General features: G+C 40.2%; 1 protein-coding gene across 4 annotated transcripts in view; it reads left to right on the top strand.

The window, feature by feature from the left end:
• phldb1a (pleckstrin homology-like domain, family B, member 1a) overlaps positions 1-20,497 on the top strand; it is a 31,076-nt gene extending 10,579 nt beyond the window's left edge. The window contains exons 6-24 of one of the 4 annotated variants that reach the window (XM_073478772.1): positions 1,167-1,388; positions 1,624-1,755; positions 1,920-2,057; positions 2,596-2,724; positions 4,222-4,377; positions 4,465-4,575; positions 4,737-4,826; positions 4,932-5,066; positions 6,450-6,572; positions 6,709-6,876; positions 7,074-7,214; positions 8,573-8,665; positions 8,750-8,819; positions 9,044-9,188; positions 9,408-9,498; positions 11,352-11,498; positions 13,478-13,697; positions 18,664-18,749; positions 19,287-20,497. In XM_073478772.1, coding sequence (XP_073334873.1) covers positions 1,167-1,388; positions 1,624-1,755; positions 1,920-2,057; positions 2,596-2,724; positions 4,222-4,377; positions 4,465-4,575; positions 4,737-4,826; positions 4,932-5,066; positions 6,450-6,572; positions 6,709-6,876; positions 7,074-7,214; positions 8,573-8,665; positions 8,750-8,819; positions 9,044-9,188; positions 9,408-9,498; positions 11,352-11,498; positions 13,478-13,697; positions 18,664-18,749; positions 19,287-19,427 — 2,538 coding nt within the window. In that variant the 3' untranslated portion in view covers positions 19,428-20,497. The remainder of the gene's footprint in view (positions 1-1,166; positions 1,389-1,623; positions 1,756-1,919; positions 2,058-2,595; positions 2,725-4,221; positions 4,378-4,464; positions 4,576-4,736; positions 4,827-4,931; positions 5,067-6,449; positions 6,573-6,708; positions 6,877-7,073; positions 7,215-8,572; positions 8,666-8,749; positions 8,820-9,043; positions 9,189-9,407; positions 9,499-11,351; positions 11,499-13,477; positions 13,698-18,663; positions 18,750-19,286) is intronic. The other 3 variants (XM_073478773.1, XM_073478774.1, XM_073478775.1) reach the window with 3 other exon arrangements.
• Positions 20,498-27,934: the final 7,437 nt, after the last annotated feature.

Here is a 27,934-nt window from a genome sequence, read left to right as displayed (position 1 = left end):
AAAGGGCATAGCATGAGCGGAAGAGGTGTAATAGAAAAGTTAATTTTAGCATCAGTTCCACTGGGACGGGTCCAAACTGCTGGTTTGTAACAGAGCACAAAAATGTCTATTTCTGAATGTGTTACTATGGTAAATTTAGAGGATTTCTATGGTGATAAACGAAGCAAAAATATTATTATTGCAATTGCACCTCAACTTTTCAGGAATAATAAGGTAGAGGAGTTTGTTTCAGTGTTACACTGTGTTGCTTTACTATTTTCAAGTTAAAGCAAAAGTTCACCATTTTAAGAAATAATGCTTAATTAGCTTCTTGCGGACTGATGACGGTAGATATTACCCTCATACTTGGTACAATATCTGCCTCATATAACATACCATAATATCATATAACATGTTAATTAGTGAGCTTTAGATGTGCTGACGGAGAGACTTTATAACCTTTGCAGGGAGCCAGGGTGCCTGTTTCCCCCTGCTTCCAGTCTCTTCCAGCTAAGCTAGGCTAAGCGGCTAATGGTTGTAGCCTTAAATGAACCAGTCAAACAGCATAAACAACTGTCAAAGGTATAATTCTTGCACTTGAAGTCAATCCTCATGATTGACTTGGTGTATAATTTACTGTGAATGCCAGACAAAAGTGGTTGTAGAGGCAACAATACTGCTGCAAGATGCACATCAGGCACAATTGTTGCTCGTCTTGCCAGATTCCTAATTATCATTCCACATTCTGCGCTGCTTTTTTCTGTTTTAGCAGATTAAAGCAAGAATCCCATTGTTTGGAGTTCGGAGACATAACAGATCAAGCAGAAACTAGAACCATGTGGGATATCAAACAAATGCATAACACAGAGGAACATTAAAAGCAGCTCTGTTCAGACAGTAAAAAACAGATGACAACTGCTGAGCAGCAAACAAATCTCAATCACGTCTTACATTTATTCTTCTTAACTTTATAACAGTCAGTTATTTCTGAGGGGTTTTACTATGAACCCCTCCTGAGAGACGAACTGCATCAGCTCCGGCCCTCCTGCTATCAGGTTACAGTTGTCCCGTGCCAGTGGCTGAGGGACAGCTGCCTATAAATGGGACAATGTCACACAAGGACACTCGAAGCTGATTTGCAATACAATCTATAATGTGTGCTCACGGCTTGCTTACATCTTCTACAGGAGCGTCAGAGGCTGGAGACCATCCTCAATCTGTGTGCAGAGTATAATCATGAGGACAGTGCTGTGGAGCTGGCTGAGGTGGTGAGGAGCGGGCTGCTGGGGGGCGCTGGAGGAGCCGGCTCAGACGCAGGAGGGGGGACGTCCCTTCAGAGGGCCCAGAGAGAGAACGATGAGGAGACCCAGAGAGAGGAGTCCAGCAGCACAGAGAGCACACACCAAGAGGTAACACACACATTCATGCAGACATGCAAGTGTGCAGAGAAAGAAGTGTCGGATTATTTGTGCTTGCCTCTGAAATCTAAATCTAATTTTATGTCTTATTTAATGTTTTATTGAACTTTTCACAAGATAAATCAGACATTTAAATCACAAAAGTTAAATTTCACATTTTAAATATGGTCATGCAGAATGAGGCATGAATAAGTGCTTCATAAGTGTTATTTAAATCTGCCCTCAGTGTGAAGAGCTGTTAGCCGGTCAGGAGCAGGTCTATCTTGAGGAGGAGAGGAGCAGGGTCTTGGCCAGGGTTGATGACTTGAAGCACAGAGTCAGTGAACTGGAGCAGCAGTTACAAGAGACCAAACAGGAGGTCAACACACACACACACACACACACACACACACACACACACACACACACACACACTCAGCAGACACTCTTCATTTGTATGCTCTCTCTGTTTCACCTTTCGGTATTTATGTAGCTTGACGGCATTTGGTGGCCTGCAGACTGTGACTCCATGCTTGTCTCTAGGCGGAGATGGAGCAGGCCCTGCTGCAGGCGGAGAGGCGGGCTGAGCAGGAGCAGGTGGAGGCTGAGAATGAAATCATCTCTCAGCTGCAGCTCAAACTCAGCCAGCTGGACAAGGCCACCCAGAAGGAGAAGGAGAAGGTGGGCACCCAGGAATCCAAAACTATGTCATGTCAGTTTGCTCAAAGCTACTGCACGTGAATGTTTGGAAATGTTCCTATGTTTGATTATTTAAGAACTCACTCATTCTTGAATGTACACAGCTGTCTAGATATACAATATCTACAGATCTTCAACTGACCTGCACTGCCTGTTTATTAGCTGTTTTTCCTAAAACACAAAACACAAACTGTCCTCTCTCTGGGATGTCCGTTAGCGACTTTTAGCTGGATGTGACCAACATTAAAATGTAGATTCAAACATGCACAAACCTTTTGATTTTTCTCCCAGATGTATGTAACCGAGCACTCTAACCTCTAACTCTCCTGCCAGCCTAACCTCTGCTTCAATCCTCTAATAACCACCTCGGCCTGTCAGCTTTAAAGCTTGGCTGCATGGATTTGAGTTGTCTGTGATTTTTTTTTTGTTTCTCCCTGGGTTGGTCTGTGTGTGTGTGTATGTGTGTGTGAATGCATACCCAATTGTGCGTATGTGTGTGTGTGTTTCTATGTGTTTTTAGGGGAGGGCTAATGTGTCGGCTGAGCGGAAGGTCCTGGAAAAGCAGAAGAATGAGTACAATGAGCTGAAGAGGCAGTTTGATAAGTGCCCCTTGTCTCTAAGGGAACAGTTACAGGAGCAGCTCAGCAGGGTCAGTGTTCTCACGCAGCCCACTGGCTGGCAACAGTGAGTTATAATATATCAAACACCACAGTACTGTAGTATGACCTGCACAGAACCGGCCGCAGACGTAACACTGACTCTGTTTTGAAGCACTTAGAGCTACTCGTAGATCTGCAGTGAGCTTTTCCTCTTTTTCTGCTGTCACTCTTTATTATCTAAACATATAAGGTTACAACATTGCCATTCGTAAGTGTGACCAAACAGTAAGCAACGCTTCTGCTGTTCCCTCATTTTGGATGCTTGATAAGTAATAATTAATAATGTTCATTAACAGCTTTGCTCTAAAAGTTTGCATGCATTTTACCATGAATGATTCAAGGCTGCCCACTTCATCATAGACATTAAAGGCAAAGGCTGGTGTCTATTTTTCTTATTATGAACAAATTTCATGAAAACACCTAAACAAAAACAATATATTAGTCCATGTCTCAGTACTTCACTTTCCTTTCCCTCCTTTACCTCTCCACCCCTGTATGTGCACAACCCAGTCGCCAGAATAAGTTTTGGCAATATACGTTTCTGCATGTTGCAACTTTTCATTTCTGTTGGTCAAATTTTGAGATTTGTGATGATGCTGTGCGTATCGCCTGGTTAGGTTTAGGCAGAACAACCACTTGGTTAGGGTCAGAACAAGATTAAAATTTTGGCTTTTCACATGAAAGTGTATTTACAAGTCTTTGGGAGAATGACTACATAAAAGTAGTATTAAGCCTTTTGTGACTCCATAAATTGCCTACAATACACACAATGCGTCATAGCCAGTGAGTGACATCACTGGAAGCAATTTATTACATTAAATTCAGCCACAAAAGGCATTATACTACTTTTTCACATAGGCAGTAATAGACCTGTAAACACACTTTAATGTGTAAAATTGCTGGAGTTACCCTTTAAAAATATCCAGCGGTTTCACGCTTACAAATGGAATCGCTGTCTCAAACCGTGGTCTCTTCGCTTGCCACTTGTTTCTCTACCGTGCCACCACCATCCCCACCTCCTCCTTGAAAGTCTGCTCATATACATGAAATCTGAACGTGATACTGACTCATATTGTAAAATGTTGATATGAGACATATGAAATGTTCAAATTTAATGTATCCGTGGTTTGCAGAAATGTATAATGTTAACATTTTGTTCTGGCGACTGGGCTGATGTGAACCAGGACCTCAATCGGGTCACAATTGCATGGCTTCATATCAAAAAACAGCAAAAGTTACTCAAACGGGAGTAAACAGTCTATAGTTGGGGACTATTTGCAACTGAGGACTGATACATACAAGGAAGTATTTACAGCAGCTGTGCCAGTATTCATCATGAGGAAGGAACATGTCATTAAGATGTATCAAGTTTGGGTCTTTTCATGGAGTTTTATTAATAATAGTAAAAATATGCCAGCTTTATCCTTTAATATCTCAGTTCAAATGATTTCAAACGGTGTGAATAACCTGCATGTATATCTGGACAGAAAACTGAAGCTCTGGAAGTCGGGACCAAGCAGTTTGAGGAGCTGGAGTTCTGCCAGCTCGAGGAGGAGAGCAGTCTGGAGGAGAAGAAGGAGGCTCAGAGCTCGCAGCTCCTACAAGAGCGAGCTGAGTATCACTGCAGCGTGGCCCAGAGGAAGGTGGGGACAGCAGAAAACACATATATGTGTGTGTAAAACATGATCATCAACATAAGATTGTATGTAACTGGACATGTTGGTTCACAGGAGAGGATGGGCACTCTGGAGGCTCAGGTGAAGCAGCTGGGGTTACAGGCAGCTCAGGAGTGTGAGAGGATGGTTAAAGACAGGACACTGACTCTGCAGCTGCTACAGAAGGTCAGTATTTCTGCCTATACAGGAGGCATATATTTAAAAGTGGTGGAAGAAGTATGCAGATCATTTACTAAAGAAAAAGTTCTAATATCTCATTGTACGTACTAGCGTTGCATGGCGTGCTGGTTATTAAAAGTACATACATACTGGTTTCTGCCTTTCAGGAGCAGGAGAGGTTGTGTCACCTGGAGAAGAGGTACCACATCCTGACAGGTGGGAGGAGCTTCCCAAAGCCCAACAGCAGCATGAAAGAGGTGAGCAGGAACATGTGAGACATGAAATCCCAACTTGAGGAGAAGTACTCAAAAATAAATTCCTTCCAAGCAATTTTTTAAAATTTAGATGAACTTTTCAAACAGGACTGTCTCCACATCAGCGAACCTGACCTTGTTAATGCGGACGGTCCTCCTCATAGCCCCTGTCCCTCCTCTGCCTCCTTGTCCTCCTCCCCTCACATCCCCTCCCCTGAGCTCTGTCCTGTTAGGCTACAAGAGGTAAATCCCATTAAAATCCTCTTTGTGACAAAACCTAACAAATCCTAAATGCCTGTGCTACAGTTCCCACGATAAAAAACAAACAGGGCATGATGGTGTGATAGCAAATACTGACAAACAACAAGCTTGCAGTGTTTCTGCCTTTTGTCTACGTATAAAGTTTGTTTGAGGTTTGTACATTATCCGAATTATCTGGTTTTAAAAGCCTTTTAAGAGAATTGCTAACTACGACATAAATAGATGATGCAAAAAATAAATAAAAACTCGGAAGAAACTGTAAAATGACTTTATTTATTTTAAAGATACAGACACATTAAGATGTGTTGCCTACATGTTTGCTTTGTGCATCATTGCATGACTTTTATGAGTGTTGATTATTGCCAGTGTTGTAAAACGTACTCAAAAGTCATTATTAAAGACATCGTGTTAAAATATTACTTTGGTCGTAAATAATAGTTGAGTAACAGTCTTAAAGTATCTGATATTAAATGCACTTAAAAAGTATATTAACATGTATATACTTTATACTAAGAGTCGACCGATTATCCACCTGGTTGATTACTGGATCCAATATTTAGCATTTTTCGGATTTTCAGAGTCAGTGTTTTTTCTTTATCATATTGCCAGTAAAATATATTGAATGTAAAGGAGACTTTACATGAATGTTCTTGTGCATTTGAAAGGTCTTGAAAAGGTCAAAGTCCGCACCAACAGAAGCTCCTCTCTCCCACAGAAAACACTGCTCCTTAACGCCTCGTCAGTAGTCTCGCCTATAATTCTGTGATTTCGTGACGTCACACTACGTCACCATGTCACACATTTGCTCTGTCTTTGTTAGCGGTACTGGGTCAGGCATGTGTGAGCTGACCAATCAGAGCAGACTGGGTATTCAGGAGGGGGCCTTAAAGAGACAGAAGCTAAAACAGTTTCAGACAGAGAGGGTAGCACTGGACAGTATGAGAGACCTGATGCGTTTTTTGAGCATTAAAGCATAACACAAAATAAATTGATGAACCTAAAAATGTGCTATTTTGGCTCTGATGCCACATGCAATCTGCAAAGTAATAAGTTACTAAAGTTACCAAAAACATTAGCGGAAAATGGAAATAGTGGAAGTATGGTAGTTTAGCGAATGTACTTAGTTTCACTGGTTTGAGGCCTGTACATTCTTCATGTATGGATGTAATATCTCAAGCTGAAGCATTTTAAGAGAATCGTTCCTTCGACATAAATAGATGATTATGCAAAAACAAAAAACTCGGAAGAAACTGTAAAGTGACACAGTGAGTTGTGTTTGCTTTGTGCATCCTTGCATGACTTTTCTAAGTGTTGACTCTTGCTGTCTTCAGCCTCCTTATCCCTGTGTTCTGGCTGTCGATGCAGGAGTACCTCAGGCTCTCTGATGTCTATAAGATGTATGGAAGTGCTTCTATGCAACCTCGCTCCTCTTCCCCTGCTGCTCTCCACTGCCTCTCCCTCGCTGTCGCTCCAGCTCTGCCGTGTGAGGTAGACACTCTGCCTGCTCTCTGCCATATACTCTCTGACATGTTTCTCTGATGGCTTCTCAACCGTTTCCACTCTCTTCTCTCTCCCTGTTCTGTGAATGTACCTTTATCTGTGTATCTGTATTGTCTGTGTGAAGGAGTACATCACAGTCAGTCAGTTAAGCCGGATCTTTGGGATGCAGAGAGTCGATCCCTCCTCTTCCTCTGCCTCTGCCTCTATTGCATCATTCCAACTGGCCTCCTCTGAAGCCGCCTTCTCGTGCCACTCAGCTGCATGTGGTCCTTCCTCCTTTCTCTCTGCACAGGTTTGTTATTCTTTCCTGAATGCTGGGGTCCCACGTTGGTACCATCTCAGTGTTTTGCTCCAACTATCCTAGCTTGAGATTGCTACACGAATGTTTATCTTTATCTGCTTGATGTTCTGTCACTGATGCTGATCCTGCACTGCCCCCCCCCCCCACACACCTCTCCTTTGGCTGGATGCTTGTCATCATCACCTCAGAGCCAGCCTGAGCTGAGCAGGAACGCAATGCCTCCTATTAACCTCGAGCGCTGGTACCAGGACATCATGGCGGCCGGAGAGCCTCGGCCATGTCCTCCACCGCTGCCTGCAAAGTCTTTTTCCACACGCAGACAGGGGCAGGTAAACTCTCCACTCTTTCTCCCTCACTGCAATGCCAGCACATTGCCTTGAACTCCCTGAACTTTCTCACCAGCCACTCAGCTATCCATATTCTTATGACTTGGTGGCCCTCTAGTGGTCAAAACAAGGGCTATCTGTGAAACTTCCTACTGCTAAAAAAAAAATAGGACACATTTGAAGACACTGAGACATGTGAGGCTAAATAAGAGACTTTTAAAAAGTTTAAAAAGTCTCTAGTTTTGTTCTGCCTGCTATCACTTATAAACGCACTCTGAGCTGGAATAAGAATTCATAGCCAAAAGTTTTACACGTGCTGACTGTGAGATGAAAGATCATTTTTGACAAGGAGACACATCAAATGTCACCGCTTACATGAAAATATAACTCGAGTCCCTATTTTGATGACTTACAACTTGACTTAACAGGAAATAAATGACGTGAGACCCGACTTAGACTTACAAGTTCAAAACTCATCACATGGCTTGACTTGACTTGAGGCATGAATTACTTGTCTACTTTATGTTTTCAGTTTATTTTTATTTTTTTAGTCTGGCTGTCAGTATTTCACTGTTTGAAATTGATGAGGAGGGAATATTTTCATTAAGAAGAAAGTAAGAAACAAATAAGCTTTAATAAAGCTATTTATTAATGATATCATTATTAGACAGGTACTACTTTCTAGAGCACTTTTCTAGTCTACTGACCGCTCGTCACCTTCACCCATTCACAACACATTCATACACTGATGGCAGAGGCTGCCATGCAAGGTGCCGGCCTGCTCATTAGGAGCAATTTTGGGTTCAGTATCTTACTCAAGAATACATCGACATGCAGCCTGGGGATTCGAGGACGACCCGCTGTACCTTCTGAGCCACAGCCACCCAAGTACTTTTACTTCTACAGTATTTTGGGGAGAGAAAAGTGACTTGACTTAGGACTTGACTTGAGGCTGGAGTGAAGTACTCAGACTTTCTACTTAAGTCTTAAGTCTTACGTCAAAAGAGGGGATGTGATACGGCACACATCCACGCCTGGTCAGGGGTCAAATCACATCGCTTTCTTCAAGCAAATTAAACTCGATGTAAAGCAGGTAGTAACTAAAATTATCAAATAAATGTTGTGGGGAAGAAGTACAAAGTAGCACAAAATGGGAAGTACCTCAAAAGTGCACTTAAGTACAGTGTTTGAGAAAAGAGTCTTTAACCACAAACTATAATCAAATACAAAGTTTCTATGACTTCAAGTCTTTTGAAAGAATCCTCCAGAATAAGAAAATAATATAAAAGAGGTGAGGAGTATATATCCACTTCCTCTTCTAATGTGACAAAATAAGTAACTATATGTCTTTCTTCTCTTAGCTTTTAAAGTCCAAATCAGATGGTGAGGTCGGACAGGCTGCAGCCCTGCCACACTCCAGCGGCGCTGCTCATGAGAGAAATGCATCCACCAAGGTGAGCATCAGTTTAAAACATGGAAATATAAAAAACAAAATCTAATAAGTAGTTAAATGTGTGATGCTTCCAATGTGTTTTCAGGGGCTACAGTTAATGCTGTCAAACCCATTAGACATGGACCCCAGGAGGCAGTTTGCTCTGCAGAACAAAGGTACTTTAGTCCTACAGTCCCATCCTCTCCTGTTTAACACACTGCACGGTTTCACCTGGCTGCCACTCATAACTAGCTTGGAGTCTACAGATTCAGAGCATCTTTCTGTGTCAGCTCTACTTGTTTTAACATGCTCTGGATCTGATTATAATCAAAGAGTAGCTATGACTCGGCACCATCAGTAGAGGGCACTGTAAGTCTGTGACAGCTGTCTCCCTGCACAGATCTGTCTCCCACAGTCCATCACTCCATCCTGCACCATCAGCCGCCACCGGGCGGCAGCCAGGCGTACGACACCCTGAGCCTGGAGAGCTCAGACAGCATGGAGACCAGCGTCTCCACCGGCAACTCCGCCTGTACCCCAGAAAGGTGAGAGACTGGCTCTGTTTCCATGGGAACACTCAAGTCTGCCCCGACTTCTCCCAGGAGAAGGGTCACTGAACTCAGTTTACTGCTGTTCATGAGGAAACCTTTGTCTCCATCTCCTTTTTGCTATCAGTGTTTGGTTCCCAGGCTGCATGTCTGTTTACTTTTTTCATCCTTGCCGTAGTCGTGTCATCACACACTCCTTTCCTCTGTGTGTTGTAGTGCCTGTGGGTTGGAGGCCCAGAGGATAGAAGAGATGGAGAAGATGCTGAAGGAGGCGCAGCAGGAGAAAGCCAGGCTGATTGAGAACAGAGTGAGTTCTCAACAGTAGCGCTGCAGAGTTTTGACCCAACTGGACATCACTTATCACCAGTTATCCCATCACTTTATTTAAGGTTTCAACCAGAGTTACACCGATAAACCAGGTTGACAGAAAATTAATCAAACAACATTGCACCCAAATTTGACAATGCCCCCTTTTTAAATGTGAAGAATTGCTGCATTTCTGTCTCATATATGATAATAATCTTAATATCTTTAGGTTTTGGGCTGTTAGTCGAATAAAACAACAATCTGTGTGGTTGTGGGATAATATGACCAGCCCTTTTTTTGCTGTTGCCTAACATTTTATAAGCAAAATTAATTATAAAATTAATCGATAATGGAAAAAAGGTAACACTTAATAACAACCATTATCAATAAATGGTAAATTTATAGTTAATTAAAATGTAGTTAGTAGTATAGATCTACTACACAGTATTTAAGTATTTAAGTGTTATAAACACCAGTTTCAACATTACAATTAACAATTGCTTATTGATGTCTTATAAAGCACTTCATTTCAACAGCAAAGTAACTAATGTTTCATTAACTATTCATTTACCCTTTCTTGATGTTGATGTTGGTTGTTACAGAGTGTTACAGAAAGTAATTATTAGTTGCCGCCCCTTACACCTCCAGAGTAATGACTGCTTTCTATTAGAACATATGTAAACAGTTTTCAGTGCTCAGAATACCAAGAGCGTCACCAAGTTTTGGGGACATAAGGACTCAGATGAAGAGACATTTTTTTATTGGTCTTCAATATTTATGATTTTAGGCAGTGCAATGCCGGGATCAGTATTAGAAGTAGATCAACAGTATGAAAATACTAAAATGCAAAATAACGAGAGCAGCAGTGCATGTTAGTCTGCCACTTTCATTTGTTAAGTAACATTTCATGGTGCTCGCTACTTTTCAGGACACTTTTAAGAAAATATGCTTTTAAAAACACAAAGTCAGCCAATAAAAAAATGCGGTGGGGACTAGGGCTGTCACAATGTCAGATTTTCACGACACAATTATCATATCCCAACAGCTATCTATAGAAATTTGAGGGAAAACATCTGTAACCATAAATAGATAAAAAAGTGTAACAATTACACTCAATTATTAGTGAAAAGGCAACCAGATGAACTCATGAACAAAAGATGCACAATGACAACATGTCATTATACTGTATGACTTGATGTGGCGAATGTATGCAAATCACCTATGAAATAATCAAATGCATGTTCATTGCAACACACTTTTATAAGTTTCACTGTTCAGCATTTCATCAGAATAAAAACTCTACACACAAAAAATTATTTAATGACCCAATTTTATAGTTTTTTAGCAACATTTTGTGTAAAAATCATTCGTTTCTGTACCACAGATTTAGTAAAGCAATAATATGACGTGATCCTATCATCATCGAACATAAATCTGAGAGTTGATGAACAATAACCTTTGAATTATCACAAGAGTCTCATGTCTCTCTTGTCTAACTCTCTCAAAGTGATCCCTGAGCTCAAGGTGTGGTGAAACGAGGTAGTTTATTTACCTTTGTATTATTTCGACATGTTGAAACAAAGTCAGCCTGTGTGTAAGTGTCTGAAAGCTGCAAAGGATCATTTTACATCAGCAAAGCTTCCCCCTCTATATACAGACTTAAGGGATATATTTTACAAAACCCTGGATTGGGACTTGTATCCTCACGAGCCTCTTCTGACAGTCGTTCACTTTGTATTGCAATATTTGCCTAAAATTTACATATTGTCCCCGTCTCTGTTTCCCCCCCCCCCCTGTTATTTTCTCCTCTCTCCTCTCCATCTGTTCCTCTGTCTCCTCTCCCGACGCTCCCAGGAGAGGGAGGTGCAGGCTCGGCGGCAGATGTTGGAGGAGGAGAGGAGGAGGCGAGAGGAGGCCGAGAGGAGGCTTCTGGATGAGACGGCCCACAGGCAGAGGCTGGTGGAGGAGGAGGTGAAGATGAGAGAGAAACACTTCTCCCAGGTCAGTGGAGCAGCGGGAGGAGACGGGCGGCGGGAAGGAGAAGAGAGAGGAGGGAAGGGGAGGGAGGGAGACTTGGGGGAGAGAGGATGAGAGGCGAGACAGTAAAGTGGGTGTAGGGGGGAGATCAAAGATTGTTAGGGAAGGGAGAGAAAGGGGAGAGAATGGAGAGGAGGGCGGAGAGGAAGAACACAGAGAGAAATGGAGGGGGGGTGCACAAAGAAATATAATGTACACATAATTAAAGCTTTAATCCTGACTGATTGTATTTAATTACCAGTCATCTGTGGCACGAGCACTGTGTGCAAACAAACACTCTGAGATCACTTATTATCAGAGCTGTCTTTGTTCTTAAAGCTGCTATAATCAGTTTTTTTAATTTTTTTTAATTTTACCAACGATCAAATTAGTATGTATAACAAGAAAGGTGTCATTATCATTATTGTCACTCAACTCTACAGTTCCCCTCAGGTCACAGAGCCTTTTTTAAGGCAGACACATGGTCCATATGACAACACCTGGCACAGCTGTTACAAATGCGAGTCCCCAGCAAACATATTAAACGTGCCCTCTGAAGCACAGGTGGAGGTAACAAACCTAAATCTTCAAAATGGCGATAAAGAGCTAATGAGAACGATTCCATGACCACAGTTGTAAACAAAGAGAAGAGGTGACTAAGTGTCATAACGTGCAGATGCACACGGACATGTTCAGCTAGAGCTTCGTCAAACTGCTCAGCCATGGTTGTTTTGGTGGACTCAAACAGATGGACTCTGCTTCTGTTTTTTGTTTCATGCTAAAATGCCCAGACTGCGTTACGATTTTCAGGTGACACACTCCAGAACACAACAACACCTGAAAATCTGCGTAGCTTAAAATGCCTGCATCACATTTGCGTTCTTGCGAAGACCATGTTTCTGCCCTTAGAGTTTTTTAGGTAATTGTTTTGGCTATAACAGATGTAATTTTACCATTTATTTTTTCAGCCTCGTCGCTCAGCAGGCAGCTGTTTTCTGCTAATAAGCTCAGATAAACCCACAGTACACCTGCTAATCATGAAACAGAAGACAGACAAATGCAGCAACTAGCTGATGAACACATTTTATTTATTTATCAGTTTATTTGACGGGGATATACATGTAGGCATTGTTACATCTAATTAAAATACTGGAGGATTGAAGTATTTTGTAGCCAAAGAGGTGGACATGGACAGGGGGCGGTGGAGACCAAAAAAGAGCTAAAAGTCGAGTGAAAATTGGGCTCACATTCATCAGGTGGACAGAACCATGACTCCAGATAAATACTAATGTTGGTCTGTATCAGGATTTAAACAAATGTTTACTAACAAGTTCAACATATGGATTTAATATGTCTGTGCTGTGTTTAAAACGTGTCCTCTACTTGTGTCTACTGCCCCCAAGTGGCCAAAAAATTGTAAATAAATGCAGATTTAAAGTTCAAGTGTGGGATTTAGTGATGAAGTTGCTAAAAATACATAAAACACGAAAGCTCCTTTCTTGAGCGAGTGTTTGGTTTGTCTGTTCTGGGCTACTGTAGAAACATAGTAGAGTCTGTGGAGGAGGACCTGCTCCCTCTGTAGAGACTAAAGACTCGCTGAAACACAACAATTCTTAGTTTCATATGATTATGCATTAATGAAAACATAAAAATTATTATTATATTTCATTTCTGCCAAGAGATTGATTTGATAAAAAGCAGATGTCTCATGTTTTGAGAATATTAAAGAATAAATAAGACATATCACATATTTATTTATTAAAAGGACTCCATGCAGAAAACAGCTCTGAAAGAAAATGCCGTTTTGATGGCTAGCACTGAGACATGAAACATGAACATGAAAAATGAAATATTTGCATCTTGGCTTGACTTATGAACACTTGAGACTTAAAACAGCTCCCATATCTTCACCCCCTCACACCACTTGGTTCACAGTGTTAAACAATGTGATACTTTCCTCACAGGCCCGTCCAATGACGCGCTACCTGCCAAACCGCAAGGAGGAGTTTGACCTGCGCGCCCACGTGGAGTCGTCAGGCCACAGCATAGACACCTGCCCCTTCGTCATCCTCACAGAGAAGATGTGCAAGGGCCACCTGGTGAAGATGGGTGGCAAGATCAAATCGTGGAAGAAACGCTGGTTCGTTTTCGACCGTCTCAAGAGGAACTTCGCTTATTACGTTGGTGAGGACACAGTGACTCTTCAGCTGCGATATGAGGGGATATCTGTTCATTTGTTAACTGAGCTTTCTTTACTCAGAGACCTATATAACTTCCAGTTGTGTTACAATTCATTTCAGTGAGAAAGAGAAACCAGCCTTCCTCAGTTCAGAGTCGGTATTGATGCCTTTTAAAGCAAACCTATCTCATGATCTGGTGCCCCTGTGAACTCTTATTTACTTGATGATTTAATTGTTGTGTCACTATAGAAACACACACTGAGGCGAGCACCTGGAGAGGAAAAAATTTCAAAATGTCCAAATATTAACAAAAAGTGCTCGCTCTGTTGTAGATGCAGTAAGTCCAGAGGGAACTTAAAGATGAAAAACCTGATCAGAGAAAAGAAAACGTTCTTCAGAACAAGGAGAAGAGTTATATTGTGCCAGTGCCAACAGGTCGACATCAGGGTGACATAGCAAAGACACTGTACATACACCTGGTACTCCATAAACAATAATGAATCACATGATAAAGTAACCTGAAAACACAGAAAACGCAGACATCACAATGGCATCTCAATATTGATATCCCAGAAATAAAAAAAATCATAAAATGACTACACAAATCATTTCACTCAGAATGATGGAGCCCCATTGAAATGTACTTACGTTTATTAGATTATGGTTATGTTTATAAAAAGGGGGACATTTTTTCCCCCTCATTTTAATTTGGAGAAAGCATCGATCACTCAGCCTGTCTTTCAGCTGTCCTTCGCTGCGTCCAATATAAAACATTTACAGGGACACGTGAGGCGATACACTTTATATGTAATGTTACAGTAATGGATTGTTTTTTGTATGTTGTCCCTCTTTAGTTTGAGAAACGCTTCTTCTTCAGTATGATCAGGCCATTCTACCAAAAGCAAAATCTGAGTAAGATGCCTCACATCACAGGAATGTATGCTTGTTTTTTGAGGATATTTCTTCTTACCAGGCAGTTATTGTATTAGAGCATTTCAGTTGTTTCAAGCTCTTAATTATCTTAAAATGATGTTAAAACTTGTTAATGAGATTTCTTTACTGGTTCATGCTTGAAACTAGATTTCCCAAAATAACAAAGCAGAGCGATCAACACAGACAAGCTTAAAACCACTGAGCCCAAATCAGAATTTCTTATTTCAAGCTTATTTCATATTCTTTTTATTTCTTCACGTTAGGAACAGAACTTTGTGTACTGACTGATCCGATAGTCAATCCAATAATCCTTAATAAACTGTCAGGGTGTTTGTTGTCTATTATTAGAACTTTATTAAATTACTGTTACATTTAATGTTATTTGTTAATATTTGTGTAGCTGTACTGGTTTAAAAATTTAATTCCTAAACGTATAACCTTATTTCAAGACAATGTCATGAGCTTTGTTAAATCTTTTCTTTATATCTTAACAAATGAATTTGTTTTAAGTGTAGCTGCACCCGTTTTTTAAGACGTCTCTGGGTTCTTTGAGACCAGTTATTTTTTACTTGTTTTAAAAAATCTTGCCAAGTGATATTTTCCTGTTCTGTTGGCACATCATTTAGCTTTTTATTCTTGTTGCTGACCTTTTGCAGTTACATGCAGCATTCATTCATCTACATGAACCTGCAGGTTTTCTTTTTGACTGTTCCCTTTCTCTACCAGCTCGTCTCTAACAGAAGGGCCACGTCTGTAGGAACAGTTTGTCACCCTGAGAACATCACTCATGATATTATTAATGTGTTGAGACTGATAAAGATCAGACACATCACTACATAAAGCGAGTACCAGATGTGTTGTTAGTATGTTTTGTAGTTTTTTGAGCAGCTGACTGCACTTCTGGCTTGTAATATTTTGAGATTGCCTACCAAAGTCCATTTCAGAATCTGCAAATTTACAAACTCTATTTTAGATAAAGAAAACTTCCACGGTGCCTTTGAGGTGTCAAAGTCACAGCCTCTACTCGGTGTCCTCTGCACCAACAGGACTTCACAGGATAAAGGACTGAAAGCATCACTTATATTAACTTCTTTGGATCCACTATAAAGGAATCTATTGTGTTCAAAGTTCTGCTTGGCTCGTCCAAATCAGGCGTTGTCCTTCAGGGGCTTCAGATTAAAGCAAACCAATTTGCTCACATAAGAAACCACTCATATATAGTATTCATAAACTCAGAACTTTATGTAGAGAAGTTGGTGTACACGAGGCCCGGACCTGATTTATTCATTTCAGCCGACAGCAGTGCTGAGGCCCCTCTGAAGAATGAACACGTCGCTCTCTTTGCTGTGTTTTTCAATAAAACCCGACTTCTGTCCCACGTAGCGTTTATTCATCTGGAACCAAACACTAATTAAAGCTGCACTAAGTGGAATTTTCCGCCTTGTTCTTGTGTGTTAAGGCCGAAGTCAGTTTGTAATTCGCGTCTATCAGACTGTCCCCCGACTTTGAAACGAGCACAGTTAGTTTTCTGAATAATTCACGAGCTCATATTTGAGACATTATTTTACAATCAAGTTCAAAATAGAATCCAGGGATATTTTCATTACTGTCGCCCCTGTTCTCCCTGCTCCCCCCCTCTCTCTCCACTCACTTGCCTAGCCTTTTCACCCTCTTACTCCTGACGAAGATGATGGTGATGATGGTGATGAAATAAGATGCAATACTTTCTCTGGATGTGTTTTTCTTGGGGAGGAGGCTAGCTCCTGGCTTGTTCGTGACTAATAAAACGAAACTCACATTTCAAAAACATTTATCTCATTACTAAGCAGATTTGACTTATGGGAAAAGGGGAAAGCAGGAGAAAGTGTCAGACGTATTTCAGAAGATTGCCTTTAATTGTTGCTGGATGTTTGTTTCTTCTCCAGTGTGGAGGGAAGAGACGCAGAGACCACTGTTTGTTTGAACAAGAGCGGAATTCAGAAACTCTTTAAATTGATTTTATTTGAAGACAACATGTGAGAAAAGTCTCTTTCACACTTTAATGCCTTTAGTTTAGCCCCAAACTAGAGAATCAGCCCAGCGAGTGCGTCCGCTGAGTTTTCATCCTCAGGTTTCCTTGAATCATAACGACCGAACGCCTCAGCACAGAGTGACTTTAAGATGCTTCAAGATATGCTGTGAATAGAGAAGAGCAGTCCAAAGGACCGGACAGAAGGTCTGACCTGCTTAAAGGGAAATCAGATCAAATGTGATATACGTACAAAAAAAAAAAAGGGCTTTTCTTTTTATGATTTACAAAAGATCTCAGGAAGTGAACCTCGCCGGCAGGGAAAAGGCTACAAAAACCACAGAGACAAAGTAGGAGTGAAGAAAACAAGTCAAATTAATAGGATGGTAAAGACTTGAGGCATAGCTTGAAATAGACTCCCACTTTTAATTAACTTTTACTGTGACACAGTGCTGCTCATACCTATTCATGGGGTATGTGTTGCTGGGAAAAAGACTTAACACCTTTCTCCTTGTTTTTGTGTCGGCTTTCTTTCTCCATCTAGATTTGAGTTTTGTTCCTCCTTACTCTACAACAGCAGTGGAAGAAGTACACAGATCTTGTTCTTTAATAAAAATGAGTAACACCACAGTGTAGAAATACTCTGTTACAAGTAAATTACGTCACGTTTTAAGTATTATAAGTACAAAAGTGTAAGGATCAAATATACTTTAAAAGCATTTATTATGCAGAATAATATATGAATTATTGTTTTATAATTATTGATGCATTAGTGTGTTCATCACTTTAATGTTGAAGCTGGTAAATGCGGTTGAACTACCTTGTACTTTGCTGGGTAGCTCGTGAATCTCTTCTCATGGATCAATAACATTTATATTTTCATCTACAATATTACATCATCATTTAACTGAAGTTGTCAAATAAATGTAGAGAAGTAAATGGTATAATATTTGCCTCTGAATTGTGGTGGAGTACTAGTATAAAATAATAACCATCATTAATAAATGGTAAATGCATAGTTTTTTAGTAAATAGTTATTTCACAGTTAACAAACTATTAAATTCTTTCTAAAGTATTTCATTGTTTGTTAACAGTCATAACTATTAACTAAAGGTTAATTAACTTTACACTTACCATCTATTAATGATAGTTATTATAATGTGTTATTTCAATAAAAAATAGTAATTCCCTCACACATTTTTTTTTTTATCTCTGCATTGATTTATTAAAAACATTCCACAATTATCAGACACTCCACAGCTGTGCTGGAGATTTGTCCACAGTCACATGCAACAGGTCACCAAATCAAGATCACCATGAGCGAGCAAAGTAATACAATATCTATAATATCTGACACCACATCTGATTCCCGATCCACTCAAATATATCTGCTTCTCACTTTAAAATTGTTCCGACCCTCAGACGATTACAGGCTTACTGAATTGTTTTATTCAATTTATCGCTCACAGAAGGAAGAGGAACATTTGTCCAAAAGCAAAAAATATTTATTTATTTATTTTAGCCAGCTTCGTTGACATCAGTCTTTCCTTGTACAACTTTTACTTCCCTCCTGATGCTTTATCCATCTGGATTTACTACGACTCACCCACATCATCCACAACACTCTATCTGTCAGGGGTGGGTTTCCATTTTCTATGAGCATTCGTGAAACATTTATCGCTAAACAGATATTTTAGGGGCAGACAGAATTGTGCATCTTATTTTGACATTTCAGATTATTCTTTGTTGGCCCCAGGATAAAAAAGCTTAAATGTAATTGAAAATGTAAGGCCACATGTCCATCTAGAATACTTCTCCACAGGTGTGACCCTGGGTCCAAGAATAATAAGAAATATTTGTTTGAATAAAACAGTCTATCATTATTTGACCGAAAACAAACATCAAATGTTTCCCCACATCGCCTGATGATTGTACCGTCTCCTGCCAGGGCTGACAGAGGTCTTGCATCAGTGCGAGACATAATGTAATGTATCTTAATATGTTTCTTTTTTCTTTTCTCTCCGCTCAGACAAGCATGAGACCAAGCTGAAAGGGCTCATTTACTTTCAGGCGATTGAAGAGGTTTATTACGATCACCTCCGCAGTGCCACTAAGGTAACCCACGCTCTCTTTTTTCTGTTACTTACAATTCAGAACTTCATCTGTGATTTTATACTTTTTTGCATGGATGTTTTACTTTATTAAAAACCATAATGGGATAAAATCTGAAGGGTTAAATTCCACAATACTACTTATTTATGCTGGGCAAAATGTAAATACTGATTCTGTCCTAAGAAGCATCATTTATAGGTAAAGATCTTGAACTTGTTTCATGTATAATTTTGTATTGAAATGGCAGATATGCTTATTTAAAAAAAAGGCAACATTTCTAGTCACTCATAATTTATATTCACTGTGAAAATATTGTCAGAGGTTCTGCTGTTTGTCCGCAGCAAAAAAAAAAGAAGAATGTTTTCAATTCGGAGCTCATTTTAGAGGCATGGATGGGTCTATATATTTTGTTCTTTTTTTCTTAATTTTACACACTGTTATATATTCAGTTGTTTTGACTAATGTCTCTGAGGAGAAACATGCAACAGGTGCAGCCTTCGGTCTAAAAAGTCTCCCCTCTCTCCTTCTGCGATCCTCCAGAGCCCGAACCCGTCTTTGACCTTCTGTGTGAAAACCCACGACCGCCTCTACTACATGGTGGCCCCGTCCCCGGAGGCCATGAGGATCTGGATGGATGTCATAGTAACGGGTGCCGAGGGCTACACGCAGTTCATGAGCTGAGGGACCACTGGGTGACAGATTTTGACTGAGCGAGCACCCAGACACCTGCGAGCCAACCTGATGAGCTGCTCCCTGCCGGAGCCGCAGCTGGAGTCGACAACACACAACCTGATGTGTGACGGATGGACATTTGAAGAGATGAATAATCTGGGGCTCTTATAAAAAGCCTGATGCCTTTGTGCAAATGAGGGCTTAGTAATGACTAAAGAATTTTAAGAGTTGTATTTATGTTTCAGCCGCTGTGAGAAGGACAATAGATTGAGCAAGCTGCCAATGGATCCCAGTTAGATCAATCACTTCTGTTACCAAAATGTTAATATTGATTATATGATTTTTGAGGCTTCAGGAGGAACACTTACTTCATATAAGCTCAAACCGGTGAAGCTGATCTATGCATGCAGTGTTATCACTCTAACCGATGCCTCTTTTTTTCTCCTTTTTGATACATTTGTACTTTTTCTCTTGAGTTTGTTAACTTTTCTCAGGTGATAAAGTCACCTCTCAATATTTAAAAACGCTAAACAGTAAACACATTTTAGTAGAAAATATTCTAAAATATTTTAAAGGAGTCATGTGTTACTTATTCAGTGAACATTACCTGGTGCCAAATACTTTTATGTGATGTTTTGTCAGATTTTTACAATACAAATGTTAAAGGTGCACTTTGTAGTTTTGGAAAAGAAATTCAAATTCAGAAATAAAACATTTAAAATTTTGAGGTCATAATAATACAAACTCAGAAATAGTTCTTTGATATATTTCCATAACTGAATAAACAAGATGTCCTCAGAGGGGAATAAGGTGTCCACAATGCTGTGTGAAGCTAGAAGGGTCCTGCAAATATAAGTAACATATTGTTTGTTTATTCTGTTAATCAGTATATGAAGATTTTTCTCTTCTGATTAAAAGTTATTCCCCAACATTACATAGTGCACCTTTAATATCACTCTACATATTGTTCCAAGGGCAGATTAAACAGCATTTATGTTTGTATTTTATATAAATATGCTAAGAAAAACTTTATTTGCATTTTAACAAAATTCATAAATAATAGCCCTGTAATGATATTGTAAAACTACCATCTAATAAATATATATATATATGTATATATATATATGAAGCATCTGTGGCTTTGTTTGTCTGATAAATTCATTTGTTGCTGACAAACTGGCTAAACTGAGGACATTCAGCTACAAACAAGTTCTTGCTTCCTTAATTACCGTTTCTGGCAAAACAAGTCACTAATTACCAGCTTTCTTTAAATAATCTCCTAATGAGCTGCTAGCAGTTCCTTTTAAACAAGAGCACACAATAGGTGTTCCCTTTAAGACTCTTCCCTATTTACATAACTACAGTCAGGTGGTTTAGTTAGTTAATTGGCTCGTTAACTCTGGTTATCTACTGATGTTTCTATTGAAATCAAACCCTGTGTATGTATTTCTGGCACGCTGTAATTAATTATATGGCTCGCTCCGAACTAGGTGGTCCACATGAAAATAAAAAAACATGAAGTGAAATTACATACGAGTTAACATGCATGATTCAACATTGGGAAATTTTAAATCATGTACAAAAAAAAAAAACACATCTCAAGGAGAAGAAGTCCCCATAAACAAGTTCCTACATAAAAACATTCACACAGTGTGTCTCCTCTCATGCTCCCGGTTCGGCACACATGCAGATAGATGATGATATATGACTAATAATTTATGCAGGGATCAGTGAGAATGTTTAACAGACATGTAGGTAATCATATAAACACACCTTACCCCTGACAGGTACCGATTAGATTCAGCACTTTTAATTTCACAGTTTGAAGAGAAAAATGTGATGTTTTGCGATATTTATTGAAATGAACCTCCACTTCACCCTCTGTCAGGTAAAGGTTCCTTCTTATAGCTCGAGAGACGACTCTGTCTGTCTCCCTGCAGCTTCATTGACAACATTCACAACATTTGCGCGTCTCTGACCTTGGGAGAGATTTTCACACATCGTGCCATTCAGTATCTTTGAGTCTCTGGCGCGCCCGGCTGCATAATAAACAGATCTTTAAGAGGGCAGTGTGAGCTCATTACCGTAGTGATGATGAGCGTGAGTGACACCCAGCCTTATTGTTGGTGAAATATTAATGAGCCGAGGGTGATCTCCCCTCACTCTCACACACACAGGCCGGCCTTTGGAGCACAAATAAGACAGTTGGGGTGTGAATTAATTACTACATGTCTCACATGTGTTTTGTCAATATTAATGGGGGATATTAACCTTGTCTGAAAACAACCTTAGAAAATTTCTGATGAAATGGAGATGTGTCTCAGCTCAGAGGGAGAGATTATAGCATCAGCTGTCAGACACTTCCACTCGCACATCCTTCATAACATCTCAGCGCTAGACATTTGAAATTTATAAGTTTTCGTATCCACATGTGAGTTCAGCGTAATTTAGGAGATTAAAGAGAAATATCTCCTGCCCAGCCCCAAACATGCCCACACACACACGCGCACACACACACACGCACACACACACGCACACACACACACGGCAGATGAAAGAAGCTTTCACTAAATGCATCTGATCCACTTGTGAAATTCACTCTTAATGTTTGCACGCTTTGAACAAATCATCGTCGCTCCCTTTGAAGGCGATTTAATATGACAGCCGTTAATTCAAAATAGGGTTCTCACAATGCATACAAATCATTAAATTACAATACACGAAACATGTTTTTGCGGATTTCATGGCAAGCACAACAATGCTATCTGAAAAATATCCAGAGGGGAAAATAAGGATAAGCACCAGCGCTGACCTAATGAGGCCAACAAAAACATAGATTGTGGATGCCACAACTGCACCCCAGAGTGGAATATTGTTCTTTTTATCAGCCATCAAAGGGGAGTACTTTCCAATATCATTGCAGTGTGAAAACTTGATGCTTCTGCAAGTATCATACTGTATGTGTTCAGTCCTAGTATAGAGTAAAATACATATTAAAGAAAGTGCATCAGAAAGGATTGGTCATTATTAAAGGGATTCTGTGCAATACTTTGTATCAATGTAAATGTATTAATCACTTTTTTATTGGCCATTATGTGAGCTGATTGTTACGTGATAAGTGAGCGCTCCGCCATCTCTCCCTGTTGCCTACATAAGCAAGGTGGATGATTTGTTTAAGTTGTTTTTTGCCGCTGGACTGTGGATTTCTTTGTGAAGAACTCGGGTCAGATTTTCTGTGACAGTCCAAAGGATGTGACTTCATGCTTGTTCTTGAGTGCCTCGTCTCAGTGCCTCTCTCCGCTCCGCTAAGAGAGAGCAACAGTAGCTAACGCTAGTTTAGAAATGGTGTCCGCAGACATAAACTAACACCTGACTTCCAGCACTACACAGAAGTTCCACAGAGCCACTAAACCTCATCTTCAACTTGGCTATTTTGAGGAACACTGTTAGGGTACTATGGTGTTGATCTTTGCCCTAAGTTAAGTTTATTTGTTTGCTTGTAAGTTGGGTGACGTGGGACCTATATGTGCATTTGAATTGATATTAAGTCACTCTAAATAAAAGGCTCACCTGTATGGCTAAAACGAAATGGAATATAAAAAAATCATGCTTTTGTACTAAAAACACAATGCAGTACATAAATGGAAACTGCATCTGCCCCCTTAGTTCCTACTGGGACCCAAGGCAGGTTCACGGCCCGGTGGTTGGGAACCCCTCATAAAGAAGCATTACTTTTGAAAGGAGACTGGTAAATAACCATAATAAACCACATTTAAAGTTTAAATATGAAATAAAGTTGAGCAGCTGTTACGTTAATCTCTGTTGAGTGAACAGTATAAATTGTGTTATGAGCATGAACCATATGGCCTGAAAGACTATCGGCTGTGTAAAGCTCAGAAGTGATAGACGCTGAGTCTCTGGAGGTTACATGGCTCTGCAGGGCAGCATGACACAGGCTGAGTGCTGCGAATGACACTGAGGAACCATTTGGGACTTGTTTGCTTAAAGAGCTACGATTTTGCAAAGGACAAGTGATGCACGAAGTAAGTTTGAGTACAAATCTGCAACCCTCGATTAGTATTTTACACTCTTGATTATTCTGCTGTTATTTTTGTTAACTCCATCAACAATATCTTACAATCTACTGACCTGTTGATACTAAAGTAAACTTTTACAACAGGGAGTTCAGTTTTTTTTCATGCCAGGTCTATGTATGCCGAGCTTTGTATGGCCTTCATTCAAGACACCTTTAGGACTTAGAGCTAGTTAGGAGTGATGTCCTATACAAGCTGTCACATCCCAAAGGAGGACAAAGCCGACGCTGTGGTCCTTTATATCAAACACCTCTAATTTACCATGAAGTCCTTGAGGAATAGTGAATAAACACCCTGCGACTGACAGGTTCAGATCTGTCATGGCTGAATGCAGATTAACTCAGCCTAGATAACATGCATGAATGAAATTTTTATTATGCTCGTCACCTTTTTTGAGACTCGATTAACTGTTTTTGTGCCAAACATGGAAACAAATGGGAGTGATTTGCAGGCTGAACACACACAAACACAATCCGCAAATCCCCTCCGAGAGGCTCCCATTCACAAGTTGTAACTGAATTCCATGTTTTCATCGCATGTTCAAAGAGGGGCAAAAGTTGAGGACAATAAATTCTGAGAGAGATGATGATGAAATGATGGTGTAACCCCTACTAACGTGCCATACGTGCACTTGGCATGCAGCATCCACTTTTCTGACTTCTGGGCTCGTACACAATATTCAGACAATGATTGTGGGTATCAACTGGTGGACAGCCTTACGTACCGTATTTATAAAGTACAATTTAATTATATAATAATAATAAAGATCTGAAATCCAGTTACATCCCAAGTTTAATGGCTTTCCCTTCACTCCCTGATGTTTTAACAACCTGAGAAATTTAGATCAACCGGGTTTTGCTCTAAGACACTAAGCCCATTGGATTATCTAATGCAAGAGGGAGAATTAAAGGTATTTTGAAGCTTCATTTGCACATTTTACATCTTTTCCCAAATAATGACAAAGGAAATTGTACTTAATAGTGGAGACAAGGGGGAAATGCAGCGGTGCTGTCATGAACACCTTGGATTTCTCTCATGATGCGCAAACAGGAAGCCCTCAGTGGACCAATTAATACAGACAGAGAGAGCAGTCAGCGATTTCCTGGGAGACCCTCCAACTTCTCCAGCTACTATCTCAATCTGGTCTCCATTACAACCACATTTATCTAGATTGCATCAGGTTGCCTTTCTACACATCTCTCAAAGCTCCACTCACGGTAGCTACCACTCAGTGGGCATTTTGCTGAATGGCTCCTCTGTGACAGGGCTATCCCTTTATGACTCAGATTAACACAGATGGACTTGTGTGTGTCACAGTATACAAAACGTTTTACTCAAATTCAATATTATCTACAAAGAGTTTGTGTAGATTAACGTTATTCAAAGGACATGTTTCCCTTTGTCTGGAAACAACTCCTGGATAAAGTGATTATGTACAATCAATGCAAGTTGGATGTTTCCCGACTTTCAGTCAATACACAGACATGTTGCTCTGTGGAATCTAACAGAGGCTAGACGCTAGTGTCAATATGCAAATTCAGCAGAAGTGGAAATAAGCCCATTGGTTTTGGCAAAATGATATTGTCACAGAGATGCAACTCAGCAAATCAGATGGAGGAATGGTAAGACAAGGAGGGGTGCAGGATCCAGGGAGCGGAGGTGAGGTGGTAGGATAACAGCAGGTATGGAGGGAGAGAGGGAGAGAGAGAGAGAGAGAGAGAGATGCAAATCCCATGGCAACAGCAACCAGAAAACAAGTCTAAAATAGGGGGCAGTGTCCGCTATTACTATAGCAACAGGAGAACAGCACTTTCACTCAGCGTCGGGATTTGCTGAAAGGATAAAAACAAAGCTTTTATTCCTCACTTAATTGATATTGACAGTCTTTGCGAGTAAATTAATTTGCTTCCGACAGCTGTGTCTGACTGAATTAGCCCGGAAAATAAGGATTGGATAACAGTCACAGGGTGGATAATTTATCTACCTTTATTCACTAACTCTGAGGTGTCTCATTGAATAATAGTAAAGTTGGTTCCCACAGGAGCTGACAGCTATTGATTACAAAAGTTAAAAAGAAAAGAAAAGAGAAAATTAAATCATGATTTGACATAATTATAATTGAATAACTGCACAGTAATAATAAAAGAGATTGTATGCCTATGATGACAATATTGACTTCTATTATAGAGTTGTTTTTTGAAGTACACCCTCATTTGTTTTTTCAACTGTCTGATCAGTCAGACAGACTTTTTCCTCAAAACACTTAGACAACCACAAGCTGAAACACAACATGTCTAAGCTTTTCTCTGCTCTCAACACTGCAGCACTGGTACCCACGCCCGGTTTGTTTACCTGAAACATGTGCACAGTCTGCACTGCAGGAAAAAAAAAAAAAAAAAAAGATAACAACACAGTGATGCTTTGCCTTGCCTACCATCCACCAATCAAATTTCACCTGTAGCGGATTCCAACCAATGACGGAAGGGCAGTCAGAGCACGCACAGCCAATCGCAGTGAGCGCGGACCACTGATGCAACGGAGATGCAACAGACTGCCTCTCCTGAACAACAAAGTGCGCTGTGAATCAAATAGTCCCCGTCCAAAACAAAACCGCCACGCCACATAGTAAAGTACAGTCCCCGAACTGTAATGGAGTGTTTTGGAGGGCTGTGTTCACGTTAATTAAGCTTTCATATTATTATAACGGATAGTTATGTGAAGGAGAAGTCTTCACCATCGAGCTTATAAACTAGTGACACTGCCCCGTTACTGTAGCAACAGATGGCTATGGGGAAAACAATGACGTCACGTAACGCGTTACAGTTTGTGATTACTTCTCAGATTACTACTGAGATAATAACACTACATGTAGCAGGAACCACTTGTTGTATCCCTTCAGCTTTGAAATCCCCATTGAATTATTTACCCACTGTTAGTAAAGTTTGGGCTATTTAGTTCAAAATTTAAGATAAAATAACGTAAAATCCGTCATCTCCCCTTGTCCTATTTCAAAAGATAGTTACTTATTATACGTTAAAAGTTTTTTTTTTAAACTCATTTATACTTCAGTTTAATTTTGTAAATAAAGCTACATTCGCTTCCTTTCTGTTTACTTTTTCCCCAGTAGTTTTGAATTTGAACGGCGTCACCATTTCGTGGCTGTAAAAGAACAAATTAGATTAATCACATTGATTGCTTTTACTATTTTTGAGAGGGGCACTAATGAGCGAGTAACTACTTTCTCACCGGAGCCCAGCAGTAGTGAGTTTGTGGGCTGTCCTTCGGTGGGGACGCGGCGGGTGGGGGCGGAGGGATCTACACTCAGCACCACGGTTCCTCCTGGTGACGCAGTTGGTTGCTAGGTGTGAATGAACTGATGCTCTCTCGCAATAAGCGGCTCCTCAGTTTACAGGTCGACCACAACAAAGCAACAACTCGTCCTTTTTTTTGTTGTTGCGCTGCCCCGGATATTCCGAGCTCAAACATGGCTCTTTAAACTCGTGAAGTTGTTGGACCCGAGAAGAAGTCGTGCTTTGCTTTAGCAACGCACCCCCAAGTGCTCTACATATTTCTCTGCAATAATGGAGTAAGTGAAACTCTCTCTGTCCATACAGCTGCGTCAAGTTTGTTTGTTGTTGTTGTTGGCAGTGTGTTGTTGCTGCTCGTGTGTTACAAGTGCGGAGTTGTTTGTTATGTGGCTGTTTTCTCTGCTTTATACAGTTTCTTCTATTTTAATATCTCTATGTAGACTATTTGCCTAAATATCATATTTTCCCTCTGAGGTTTGGTAAAGGAACCTATAAAGTTATTCATAGGTTCCTTGGGTTTAGGTTGTTTTTGTTTGTTGTGATGATGAGTGCGTGGCTGGGTTAATATCAGAGCTGTGTTACCTACTATGTGATAGTATGATGGTGTATGTAAATGTATAGCTTTCAGCCCATGTACTGTAAACTGGAGATTACAGTATCACATTTCTGTCACTTTCAGCTGCCAGGTTTTCATTCAGACACCTCATTACCGTCACCTAAACTGCTTAAGTGATCTAACAGAGGTGATTACTTTAAAAGGAACATGCAATTGGAAGCAGTTGATCTGCACTAATCCGATTTAATGATCAGGGTGTCAGGAGAGTTGCTCTGTGGTGCTTCTTGACAACAGTTGGGCCACTGACAGCATCACTGGGTCCCACGTGTGTTGAGGATGTTAAGTGCATTTTGCTTTGAGGCTGGTCAAAGCTCAAAGGACACAGCTCTCAAACCTGTATCACTGATGTGCCAGTTCTGTTTTGAATGAGTTGACTTTTCATGCTATTTTAAATAACTGATATTTATGTTGTATGCTGATAGATTGTAAAAGATGCATGTTCAGGAGTTAATTGCTCAAAATGATCTTTTATGATGACTTGCAGATGATTTCTGACTC

Source organism: Pagrus major, chromosome 13 (assembly GCF_040436345.1).
Source record: "Pagrus major chromosome 13, Pma_NU_1.0".
In the NCBI taxonomy this organism is placed as follows: Eukaryota; Metazoa; Chordata; class Actinopteri; order Spariformes; family Sparidae; genus Pagrus; species Pagrus major.
Note: the sequence above shows the minus strand (reverse complement) of the source record. Positions and strands in the feature narration are given on the sequence as shown.